We start from the raw sequence: 12,687 nt of genomic DNA on the forward strand, positions 1-12,687 counted from the left end.
GAAAATCCCACAAACACACAGACATATAACATATTAAATTATTACGTTTATTCTACCTGGTGTGTTTGTTCGAGAAATATTTGTATTTATATATGCCGCACGCAGTTGGGTAAACCTTTTCTACGATATAGGAGGTTTTGTCAAATAAACTTTTATGTTTATATAGCTTAGGTGTACCGTTTATGTTAGTTAAATACAGAATAGTAGCGATTTTGGAGCCTTTTCTTTTGCTACTTTATTTTTATGAGGCATCTGAATAATGATTATTTTACAATAAAATATGATAAATAATTTGTTCTAACGTCTTTTCTTCGTTTCCTATTGGAATTTTAGTCGGACAATCCTGATAATACGCGTGAGTAAACCGTGGCATCATTTAATAATGTATTATTCTCGCGAGAGTGACTATCAAAGTAAACTGTATCATTTTCTCAATAAATGCTACAACTATATTTATCCTCAAAGTAAATCAATACTCATAATTAACCCTAGTTGTACTAAGCGGACGTAAATCATTTAATACAAGCATATTACCTTGTATTTGTTTCATCAATTAAGATGCTTACAAACATATCGGTTTTCAGAGGCTCGATTTCATTCTCTTTGTGGGTCGATTAATTAGGTAATGGAGTGGGGAAACCATATATATGTTTATATGTAGGTGTATTATAACATGCAACCTTCACGTGTATAAGATGGGTCAGCCGTGTTTGAATGAGTCTTTGAAGGATTTTCTATTACTCAAATAAAGAGAGCTAAAAGAAGTTTTAGCACCAACCAGCCAACCAATCGCATTTACGGTAGCTATAACCAAGGATGTAGTAATTCAAAGGTTAGAGCATTTATCCTAAGTATCTTGTATTACTGACAAAATAAGTCTGAAATAAAGAATTTGAATTTATCACCTCACTAGCACTGCACACTGCGGCAATTTCAGATTCAGATATTTAGAATCAAGGTTCCTTCACCGTTCTGCTTCTCCATTTGTCATGTCACATTGGTACTTTGTCTGCATTGGGATCGAAATACAAATCCATGCATAAACCCTTACCAACAACGACACCTTAAATTCATCCACGTACTTCCTAGTATTAAACAAAAATATATTCCGAGAACACAATTCTGATCTCACTTCAATAATTGAAAAGCCTTAATAATACGTAAGTACAAACATGGCTTCAATAAAGCATTATGAGTTATTCACAGAGAATGTAGGACATTCCTGACGTACCGCGCGACAATGCGGCGAGACGTCCCTAGAGAACAATTATTCACTTAATATAACGCTTTATACAAGTTGTTAACTTTGTTTTCTTTTTCATCAAATATGATTTGGTTTTGTCATTTTTTCAAGTGTTTGTATGGTTAAGGAAGGGTTTTGTTGATTTTGTGTTGCAGACAAATTAAATCCCTACTTCCCTACTAATATTATAAATGTGAAAGTAACTCTGTCTGTCTGTCTGTCTATCTGTCTGTTACGCTTTCACGTTTAAACCACTGAATGATTTTAATGAAATTTAATTACTAGTCACCACACTGTTCCGTTGACGATTTTTATGATTTTATACATAGCATGCCTAAGAATCAGCTAGGTATTATAATTTTTTCATACCCCTTAGTGATGCGTGGCTATCTAACCCAAATAATTTGAATGTTTTTCATAATATAATGCGAATTTTCTACACCAGAAGTTCTTTAGAATAATTTATATGGGAAAACAGCTGCTGGGTCAGCTAGCCGTGATATAAATGCATATTGATTGGACCGATACGTAGCTAAGTGCAGACAGTATACTATACTGGTTTGATCAATAATGTTATCTAATATTAATTAAGTCGCGCTTACCACGACTGTTTTGTGAATGCTAGAAAGAGTCCAACCTCCTGCTTCTAGAAGTAAGTTTAGCTATTGGGCCTGATTGTTAGAAGATGAACTTTGACAGGTTGTATCATACTAATTCTGAAAATGTATCTTTTCAGAAGTGGTATCCAGAAAGGGGAAAAAATAGAATTTTAGTAGTATTTACAGTAGGTTTGAAGCAAGTAGAGGAGCTTTTTGCCCAACAGAGGGATCTTAGAGACGCTAATAAAAAAATTAAGGAATTGTAAAATTGGTTAAGGAGATCTGTTGTAAATGTGCAATTTACTACATGTTAAGAAGTAACTAAGGCTTAATACTAAAATCTAGATTGGAAAAAAGCTACGTAGAAGACTTCCTTATCACGAACTAGTCCGGAGAAACAGTCAAAGCAGCGAAATAGCTAAAACTAGAACACGTTGAAAACCATTTATCCTTTTTTTGCATAAAGGACAAAACTGGACACGAAATCGAAATAAATCTAACACCGCCGGTTTTACACATTCAGTTGCATTTCCACAGTTCACACTTGACCAGTTTCCATACAAAAGAGAGACACTTCGCAATGTGGTACGAGAACGTCAGCCGGCCATTGTTCGAAAACCCCCACTTTTATGCATAATTTCGTTTTGTTTGCTCAGAACTGTGTGGTGTGTATTTTGTATGTAATTTTTTTTAAAGCCAGTTTTTAAATTGTAGGACACTCGAAGTGTGTTGTTTAGGCTCTAAAATTGACAGGTCTTTTGTGGCGGTGAGGTTCTGTTGTTTTTTGCTTGCTGAAATTGTATAGAGTGTTTGTTGCTTGTAGGTGGATTCTTGTGTTACAAGTTTAGATTTAAAACTAGCTGACCCAGCAAACGTTATTTTGCCGAATATTTTGTTTTGCCACATTATAAAAAAATAAAAACAAACAATTTCTTCTAAAAAAACAAATATTTTTTTTAGTGTGAGCAACCCTTATCACTTCGGTGTATGAAAAATAGATGCTAGTCGATTCTCAGACCTACTGAATACGCATATAAAATTTGGTAAAAATCGGTTAAGCCGTTTCAGAGGAGTAGGGTGACTAACATGTGGGGATTTTTATATATTAGAAGATGATCGGTGCTGTAACTCTCATACCCATATAAATTGTTGGAAAAAAATAGTTTTAGCATACAAGGGTTAGTGTAAAACTTAAATAACAATTAAGATTAAAATGCTTCGTGAAAAACTATTACGAAGCCGTGAAAAAAAATTAGGCGTTGAAATGAAATATTTTTGTATTGTGTGCGCAAAGAGCAAGAACAAAATATACAATTAGTCTTCTTTAGCAAAGCTTTGTACAAACACGTGCAAATTAATCTTGTAATATTTCAAATTTTAATAAAGTTTGTTCAAACAAGCCAAACATTGGCTCAAAAGTTTAACCAACATGTAAGTTAACAAATGAAACTCAATCACTCATCGTTTCCTCGGCAACAACGCCGGCTTTCTATTTTCTTGCCAACATTGTTTTAATATATTTGGCGTTGTTCACTTCTTTATAAAATCAATCAATCTATGTTGTACCAGTTTTCTATTAAATCAATGTCGAAGGTTAGGGTTGCCAGGTAGAACTGAGACTTTAGACAATGGTGTATACGTTTGGTTTTTTTTTTAGTATATTTGAAATGTTAGATTAATCGCGTATTTTAAACGTCTGACTAAATATTAATATGCGCTGTTACTATGTGTAAATCTGAAATCATAAACAGCGTGTCGAATGCGAATACCGTGATAGTTAAACACTTGAAATTTTCACAGATGATGTAATTAAAGTGCCGCTATATCTAAAAATCTAATAAATTACGAGGTTAAGTTACGTTTGGTACGATCGTGGATTTTATGAATTGCCGTTTTTGTTGCAGAATTGTTTTTCTTTAGCCAATTTGTACGGAACCTTAAGTCCTACTAACCTTATAAGTTTATCTCTGTGCTAGATTGGAACTATACACGGTGATTTTTTAGTCGTTTTACAAAAGCACCCCAGTTCATGTATCCGACGTAAACTACCCCTAGGCGCGATTTTTTTTTTATCATCGTCTAAGATAATAAGTACGAAGAAAAATTAAACATGAGAAATCTGAAATATAGTCTTAAAAATGATAAAAACGCCGCCGCCCCTCACCATTGTTACAAGGCTCGGACCGCGCTCGCAACAGAGCTGTGTATCTAAAAAACTACGAATTGCATTATAATATTGAATAAAAATTGCATTTCAAATTTATTCAAATCTCATAAATACCTATTTTTTTATCATGAACGTGTTCTAGTCATTGGATACATGAACTGGGCTGCTTTTGTAAGACGACTAAAAAGTCACGGTGTATAAGTGTACCTAGGTAGGTACACTTATACACCGTACGCTCAGTAGGTACTGAGCGCTCTGTGTCGCGGGTTATCAAACCGGACAAATATTGTGTGATCCACGAATACTTGTCCTGAGTCTGAGTGTCCTTGTATGTGATTTGAATTTTTGTGCACCTATGTCGCAGGTACTTTTTTTTTTTTTTTTTTTTTCTCTATCCCACTGTGTCCCACTGCTGGGCAAAGGCCTCCCCCAAATCCTTCCACGACTCTCTATTCTGAGCCGCATGGAACCAGCCTGCGCGGTAAGCGTTAAGGTCGTCTCGCCACCGCTTAAAGTCGCAGGTACTTAATTCGGAAAAAAAGCCTATGGTTGTAAAAACACCTTTGCATCAAAAACCAAGGCCTACTCCCAGCAAAGTCAAGTTCTGTTACTCTAGAATTGAGATCGAGTTAGAGATTCCAAAGCTAAACAAACAGTTTATCTAGTTATTTTAGACCCTTATTTAAACAAAGCGACTAACTAATCAAACGATTAATTAGTACATCCAGTTGGGGAATTAGATCAATCAAATCAATTCACTCAAACAGTTATTAGTGTTATTACATAATTGCTTGAACAATTATATTAATTTAATAATAACGGTGCAGGACTTGGAGGTCATATTGTATGACCTTAGTTGGATGTTCATAGATTAAACTAATGGGATGTTGCTGAATGGATCATGTCATGAATATTCCATATTTATATTATGATTTCGTTGCTATGATAGGGTAATGGTGAGATTGTAGGAATGCCAAGTCTAAGATCTCCAATTCCTACTAAGTGCATAAACTCATATTTTAAACATTTCGATTTTCTTAAGGTCACGTGAAAATGTAGGTTCTGGATTTGTACTCTATTCAGTCAATTAGATAATAATGATATTATATACTGGTAAATATAATAATTTTCAACGTAAGTCCGTAACAATTTATGGCTAAACCACTAAACCAATTTGTATTAAAACGAATCTAATAAAATGACCTTTTTTGACACCGGTACAATAAATGAAGTGCGGGAAAACCGCGTAAAAAAAGGTAGTAATTATCACACCATACCCACATTGATTGATATAGTTGTAAGCAAAAAACCTTTTTCTGAAGATAGGAATGTACATAGTTCAATTTGACCTTTGACCTCATCAGTTATAATTATGTCTGTATTACGTCAAAGTTTTAACTTGTTTATCATTTTAATGAACGTTATGGAAAATGTCATTTTATCTCACTTAAAAGGAAAACAAAAATAAAAACCAATGATTCTACATTAGTCTGTGTTTTTGTTACATACTCGCTCATGAGTTTTTCTCACCTGAATTTTCCTTTAAATATTCAACTGCACGGATAGAGATGTGGTAAGGGTCACCACGCCAACCCACGAAAAACGTTTGCGAGATCCAGGAATGCTTATCATGAGTCTGGGTATCTTTTATACGTGATCTGAATATTTGTGAAAACCTAAGCGACACAAGGATACAATTTCATAGGGTGGGAGTCGTTTTTTAATGTCTCTAACAAATACCGCGATTTATATACCTTTATACAGGTATAAAGGATACAAAACTGATGATTTTTGGGGCGTTCATTGCAACGTAGGCAAGGCAATAGATTAAAAAATCTAAAGCCCACATGTTTTAATGGCACTACATTAAAATTTATCAAAATTGGTCCAGCCGTTTTTATAGTTGTAAATTGCATTGTGATAGGGTTTGAAGCTACCCTGAAAATTTCAGCCTGTTAGCATATCGGAAAGTGTTTCAAAATTGAGTCGCAAAAATTTAACCGGAACGACAAACAAACAAACAAGATATTAAGAGAGTGTATAATAACGTGGAACAAACTAGTTCCATTTATCAATAGTAGGCTTCTTTATACCTCATCAGAACTTTAATCTGACCTTTGGCATTCAAAGATATTCGGATAGACACATTAAACTCGGTAAGCGGATTCATGTTGATCGATAGCTCTTAATCGCATTATAATGTCATAAACACCACTAATCCAAACCTCGTGTATCATTATAGGGAATTGTTAATCTGTGTCAACTTAATAGTAAATGGTCTTCACGTCTTTAGTCGTGGCGTTGAGTTGTTGTATATGTTCATGTCGTTGTATTTTAAGAGGTCAATAAATGGTAAACTTGAACTAAGGTCTGATGTCTGTTCGTTTCTTGTCTTCCAGGTTGAAAATCAGGGTTAATGAAATCAGTTCATGGGATTAACCGAGAAGACAGACAAACGGCTGGAAAGTTGACAATTTTTACACAGATGTAATAAAAATCGAAGTTAAACAAGTTTTGTTACGACCATACAATTGATAGGTTGCCAAGATTTTTTGCCATTACCGTTCTTCTGAACGCATTGATAGAAAGTAGAGGTTACCTCTCAGAACCCACTGTGCATCTTCAAATTTCTGTGCATTGTCTTGTGCATGCGACTCGAATGATTGTGTAACCCGCTAAGATCATGCCATCTCGTGTCTTTAAACAAGTCAGTCAGTAAACGTACTCATCCTTCGATAAGAAGTATATTTTTTCAACCTAAAATAACTGTAGTAATAATTCCTTAAAGCCCACAGTTATGTAACAATCCTGGTAATGGAATTTTCGAAGCAATTCATTCAGCAAATTTATTATTAGTTTTCGACAAAACCGCGTTGTTGCAAAGCAGGTTTATTGGAGAATTTCACAAAGGAGGTTACAGCTATTATACTGAGGATACCTCTTGTAGTTTTATATAAGAATTTGAGGTCTTACTCGTAGTTTCCTTATTGAATTAAAGAGGTAGACTCATAATATATCAATTACTATGAAATGCATATATTAATGAAATGTATGTATTAAACTGACTAGTCAAAAACACGACTCAAAAGACTTTTACACATATTTAAAGTCATTTTTCTATCTAATGCTAATCTAATCTTTCTATCAAACAACATTATGCAAGCCCCATGTTATTAAGAAATATTACTGGCCCTACTGACTCAATTTCGTAATGAACCAAAACCGATTCATCAAATAAACTAAACTCAACGAATTTTAAATATAGAAAAACAATACTGAATTGAAGCAAAAATAAAACACTGTCTATTTTCAATTTTATTGCACGTCCAAAAACCATTTAAGGTTTATTCTTGGTCGGTTTGAAGAAGCGTTTCCTATCCTATTTTCTTAATTTAAGGTTTCCACTTCGTCGCCAGTTTGGTCCAATTCTAATTAAGCCTTCAAAGTAATCACAGTTTACTTATCTCGAAGTCCAACTATAACATCAGATTAAAACAAAAGTACATTTCGATAGAAGACTATTTCGATTTACATTGCGTTTTCAATATCGGATTCGTTAGTCCCAAATCGCTTAAAGCCGTCAATGTATGCAAATTGTTTTCAATTATTCGGTGAGAAAGTTCGTCTGTTGGTACAAGTTTGGAGGGGATTAGTAGCAAATCCTCGCCCCTTCATTATTACTTATCCTCTTTGAGGAAAAACCTTTAAACAATGCTACTCTGGCTCGCATTTTATTCCACTTTCTTTTGTTTTTTAAGCGTTGATTACTTTGCGGTTTGTACTGTTATTTAGGTGCTTTCGTTAAGAAAATGTTTGTTTAACTGTGGGTTGCACAAGATACTTTACGTTAAAAACATGCATTGAGGTAGAGTAATTTTAATTGAATCCGCAAATGAATGAAACTGGTTCAGTGCAGGTTGGACTGTCGTATCTGACGGTTTTTTTTTATATCATAGAAGAACAAAAAAATATGGTTTGACCCTACCAACAGTTGCTGCAGTCGGCAATAAAACACATTATCAGACAAAGTTTCTACTGCCTTGCTAAGACGATTCATGAGATATAACCTGGCGATTGAAGACCGAACAGGAGAGTTTATTAAAGGGTTTCGTTTAATATTACGGAAACTAAAAGCGAGACTTTCCTTTTCATTTTTTTTTATTGAATACTGAGGGCATTTTCTAATCCATTACATGTATCGTTATGAAAACCAGCCATTTAAATTAATTATTTTGTCATTATTCTTCATATTAATAATACCCAAAGTGACCTACCCCATTTATTTCAATTTTGAACACTCGAAATGAAGCGAGATAAATACTGCATTTAATTCTGCTATTGTTTAAAAGAACCAAAATGTTAACCTTTAATATTTAAAGTGCATGAAACCAATGGCTGGAGTGCTCCAAAGAATAATTAATAACAGTAATAATGGGTTTCAGAGCGAACAATGAAACATTTATTTTCAATAATTGGACTACATGACGAAAAAATATACTTATTGAGGTTTCGATATTTAATTGTGTAAGAATACTGGTTTGGTACAAGTGGGGCTCGCGACATTGATTTGTCCATACACATAAGATGAAAAAAGAAAAAGAAATGGTCATCTATCAAATTTATGATGGTACCAATAGTTGCCTACCCTCAATTTTCTTTAGAAATTAATTCATGGGTATGAGGTACAGCTAGGTGACATATTCATCGCGATTCTGACTTCGATGCTTGCATTGCTCAATTCGGTTGTCATTTCTGAAAAGAAAACTAAGTTAACAAATCTAAGATCGGTCATATTTACCCCCAATTTAACGAGCCTTTCGAAACACGGAGGAACTCGTTATGACAAAAATAGTCACCCAACTAAGAACCGACCGTGTCAAGCGTAGCTTAACCTTTGGTCGATCAACTTGTGTAGTTATAATTGAAGCTTGGCCACAAGCTATGTGTCATTTAATTTATACATATCAATCAAAATAAAGTTCAGTCTGTATGTTCATTCTGTCATATTATTATATTTATTATATTTCTTCTACTAAAGTTCACGATTTACGTTCAGAGAGTAATGAGAAAAATCTTGGAATAATACCGCTTCGTTTTGTTTGTCTTCTCGTATTAAACTGAAGAGTTTACGAGAAACATAATAACTTTTTTTAATGACTGTCGTATAAGGATTTTATTTCCTTTTGTAGTATTATGGGATTTGATGGAGTGGAAATGTTAAATGAGTTACAGTTATAAATATATATTTTTAGGGGTTTTGTATCCCAAAGATGATGGCGCTGTCTGTTTGGTTTTATTCAATCTATTTGTACGGAACAATAAGTGTCGCGAAACCGACTGCCCAGTATTATAAGATTAAGAATAATTTATTTATTCATTTTATTTTATTTATTATTTATTATATTTGTCTCTTTTTATTATCTTTTCTTCTTGTTATAATTGTATTTGTCATATTCACTCTTTCTGTTTTTCCAATGCTTGTACACTATTGCCTATTTTGCTAACTTATTTATCCTTTCGCAGGTCTGCTGGAAGAGATTTCTTAAAGAAATAAGCAGTACCGTTGTACACGTCTTTCTGTATTTGTGCTTCTTTTATTGGTTTGTGTACATAAATGGTAAATAAATAAATAAATAAGATTAAGAATAATTTATATACTTATTCTAGATGTAACTACCGCGAGATTGCATTACAAAAAAACAGAGCCAGTATATAATAACATTCCACAACTTTCACACAACACCATCTAATCCCAAATTAAATTAAACTTGTATTATGGGTACTAGGCAACTGATAAACATACTTATATATTTTTGAATACACACATATTATAGATAAGGTACACTCTGATATAGAACAAATTTTAATGATCGTGATCATCACACAAACATTTGTCCTAGGTGGGAATTCAACCTACGACCTCCGGTACAGTCGCTAGGGCCACTACTACGAGTCCAACAGGCCATTCAAGTCCAAGATATTATGTTCAATTTAAGATTTTTTTAGTTAGCCCTTATCTTCAAACAAAATACAACGACAGATATAGCCATCAAAATACACAAGTTATTTCAAATTACACAGAAAGGACCACTTCTAAACTTCTGCTAGGACATTATCGTTCAAAATAAGTGTATACCGAGCGGTAACTTCCAAAAATTTCAACTAATAAAGAACACCCGGTTTCTTAAAGCTAATGTACATAAATCTCAGATTATTAATTTCTTTGTAAGAAGCGAAGTTTGTTTGAAACTTGTACTGACAATTTCGCGTTTGTCGGGGATTTGTTTTGAAAATCTTTTTCAATTTTGTTAGAAATTTAAATCAATTTAACTCTCCAATGTTCAAGAATGAGTTTTCTTCTGAAATTGCCATATTAATTTAAGACTTATTAAGAGTTTTTATTCATGAGCTAACGTAGTCATACTTTTTTGGCGTAGCATATGGTATCTTGCTGGGAAAAGCTCCTACTCCATTTTTTGGTTTTCGGGTGGTAACCTTCACTCAAAAAATGTATATTGTCAATCCTCGGATAATTCTAATTAAACAAAATTAAATTCTGAACATTTCAAAATTAATGCTTAGCTATTTCTTTACACCTTTGAGTGATGACGGAATTGAAATAGAGAGTTTATAGCAATATATCAAATGGAATCGCAACTTGCTACTTTTTCAATTTTATTTTTTGAATTTTTTTCTCTTGTTTAAACGTATAATCTTGCAAGTCGTTCCCAAGGCGCCTTTGTCTCACAAAAGAAATCACTGAATCTGGTTCTGATTTCCTTCCATTTCTCAAAGTTTGTGAACAACCTACGCCGTCACCGTTATAATACATTACATCTGTAATAAAAAAAAATGAATTTATTAATTTAAGCTATGATAAAGTTTGAAAAGAGATAGTTTTATAAATGTTTATGGTATTTGATTATTGATTAGCTATAGTTGAATTTTCCAAGATTTGTGATTAATTTTTAGATTTATGCAAATCTTACCATTTCTATTCGATGTTCCATAGAATCCTTTGGAATTGGACACTCTGTGGATGCAATTCGTAAGATCCACTTGGCAATGATTTGTCCAATCCAACCAACCTTTCCATAAATCATATACACAGACTACGTGCAGATGAGTTCTAAAAAGAAACAGAAACAAAAAAAATATGATGGAAAATCAAAAAGACTCTGAACCATTCAATAGTTAAAGTTTTAAAATTATAACTTTTCTCTTACGCAAGACACCTATTTATTACAATTCTGTGAGATCAAAGGTAGTAATTTAGTTATTTAATATTAGCTCACGTAAATCTGATGCATCGAAGATGTTCATAATAGCAGTCATGGTATGTATCGAAAAAGTGCTTTGGCATGTCCTGGTAATCGACTCCTTCAAATGTGTAAGGTCCATAAGTTATTATGGGGGCCGGTTTTATTCTTTTAAACTGTTTCATTTCTTTCATTAACTCCTTTTGTTTGGCACTTGCATTCTCGGTCGTTGATTCCTCGTCGTAATGATAATCTTCTTCTTCATCTTTGTTTTTGCCTTTACCTTTTTTTGCCGATTCAGCAACATCCACTATAAAGATCAGAAATGAGGTTTCTGTTACATTTCCCAAGTTAGTGTGCAAATGACGGCTAAGTTTTAGAAAAACGGGGAAAATACAGAAATCTTTACCTTCAATTGATTTGAAATTAAAAAGAAAGATAAAGTGCATAGATTCACAACAAAAGGGAGTTAGTGTTAGTGTGACAAGTGACATTATAGAATGAAAGAAAAAAAAAATTCACTGTTATTCCTTCATTTTTCGCCCAACGGTGCACTGATACAGAATTTCTTGCTTTGTTTCAATGTTTTTTTTCTAGCGTGTTCGCGGTTCATATATTATGAAATTGACCCCCCCCCCCGTCAAAGAATCCCGAATCAATGCACGATTTCCAAATAATAAAATGTCTTCAGCGTCATCATCTTACTATACTCTAAATTATATTTAGTACATAAACACTTACCATTTAGAGCTAACACAATTATCGCAACATAAAAGATTATCAAAGTAAAATCTGCGTTTCTCATTGTCTTCATCGCTTTAAACCCAGAATGTGATTAAAGCTATCTACTACTGTTCGATAATTAACTCTTTACTATCATTTTCACAAAATCGACTTGATTAGTAATTGGATAAACCTATTAGAATGATGAGCGTAAACTGTTAAAAGCATGTTTTCTGTCTCTGTTACGTATAATTAGATACGCTGAAAAGAGATAGCTATGAAATGTCATTTCAATAATCTCAAAAGTTTTAAATGATTTTGTGGAATTAAAATATATGAATAAATACTCAAATCTCAATATTCAACGATAACGTCCGAAATTTTACTGGTTTACATCATCATCCCTTGTCCTTCCAATGCTGTGCATAGGCCTTCATTGTTTCGTATCATTTTCTACGGCCTAGTGCCAGCCTCATTTAGATTCGACCCTAGAATTGATCTATATCGTCGACCCATCTTGAGCCCGGACGATCGACGCTTCTTTTGCCTTGATTTGACCACCATTCTGTCACCACTTTAGTGCATTTGCTAATCTCAATTCTGGGACATTCAGCAATGTGCTCGTCTAAGTCCAAACGGTGGAAAACATATCGCGAGGGAATCTTAGTATCTTGAATATAATAAAATAATATCTCC

At 33.5% G+C, this 12,687-nt stretch overlaps 1 protein-coding gene and 1 long non-coding RNA gene across 3 annotated transcripts in view; one reads left to right on the forward strand and one right to left on the reverse strand.

The window, feature by feature from the left end:
* The window catches only part of LOC113495488, a 90,596-nt gene that overhangs the window by 52,222 nt on the left and 25,687 nt on the right, over positions 1 to 12,687 (forward strand). The gene's annotated exons all lie outside the window — the stretch shown is intronic.
* On the reverse strand, positions 9,887 to 12,631 carry LOC113495485. 2 transcript variants are annotated; one of them, XM_026874264.1, is made up of 4 exons: positions 12,010 to 12,631; positions 11,305 to 11,578; positions 10,999 to 11,138; positions 9,887 to 10,846 (listed from the first exon to the last, which is right to left on the reverse strand). In XM_026874264.1, exons 1-4 carry the CDS (start codon positions 12,080 to 12,082, stop codon positions 10,671 to 10,673), a joined length of 663 nt encoding a protein of 220 aa, XP_026730065.1. In that variant the 5' UTR covers positions 12,083 to 12,631; the 3' UTR covers positions 9,887 to 10,670. The 2 variants fall into 2 exon arrangements, with proteins under 2 accessions (XP_026730065.1, XP_026730064.1); XM_026874263.1 differs by lacking the exon at positions 12,010 to 12,631 and having other exon boundaries at positions 11,305 to 11,880.

Source organism: Trichoplusia ni, chromosome 6, assembly GCF_003590095.1.
Source record: "Trichoplusia ni isolate ovarian cell line Hi5 chromosome 6, tn1, whole genome shotgun sequence".
Taxonomy (NCBI): domain Eukaryota; kingdom Metazoa; phylum Arthropoda; class Insecta; order Lepidoptera; family Noctuidae; genus Trichoplusia; species Trichoplusia ni.

Excerpts from the sequence above, each read along its gene's own strand:
- LOC113495485 (XM_026874263.1), bottom strand. The coding sequence starts at position 11,762 with ATGTCACTTGTCACACTAACACTAACTCCCTTTTGTTGTGAATCTATG. Across the intron at positions 11,139-11,304 it reads CTTCGATGCATCAGATTTAC|AACTCATCTGCACGTAGTCT; the intron begins GTGAGCTAATAT and ends GTTTCTTTTTAG. Across the intron at positions 10,847-10,998 it reads TGGAACATCGAATAGAAATG|ATGTAATGTATTATAACGGT; the intron begins GTAAGATTTGCA and ends TTTTTATTACAG.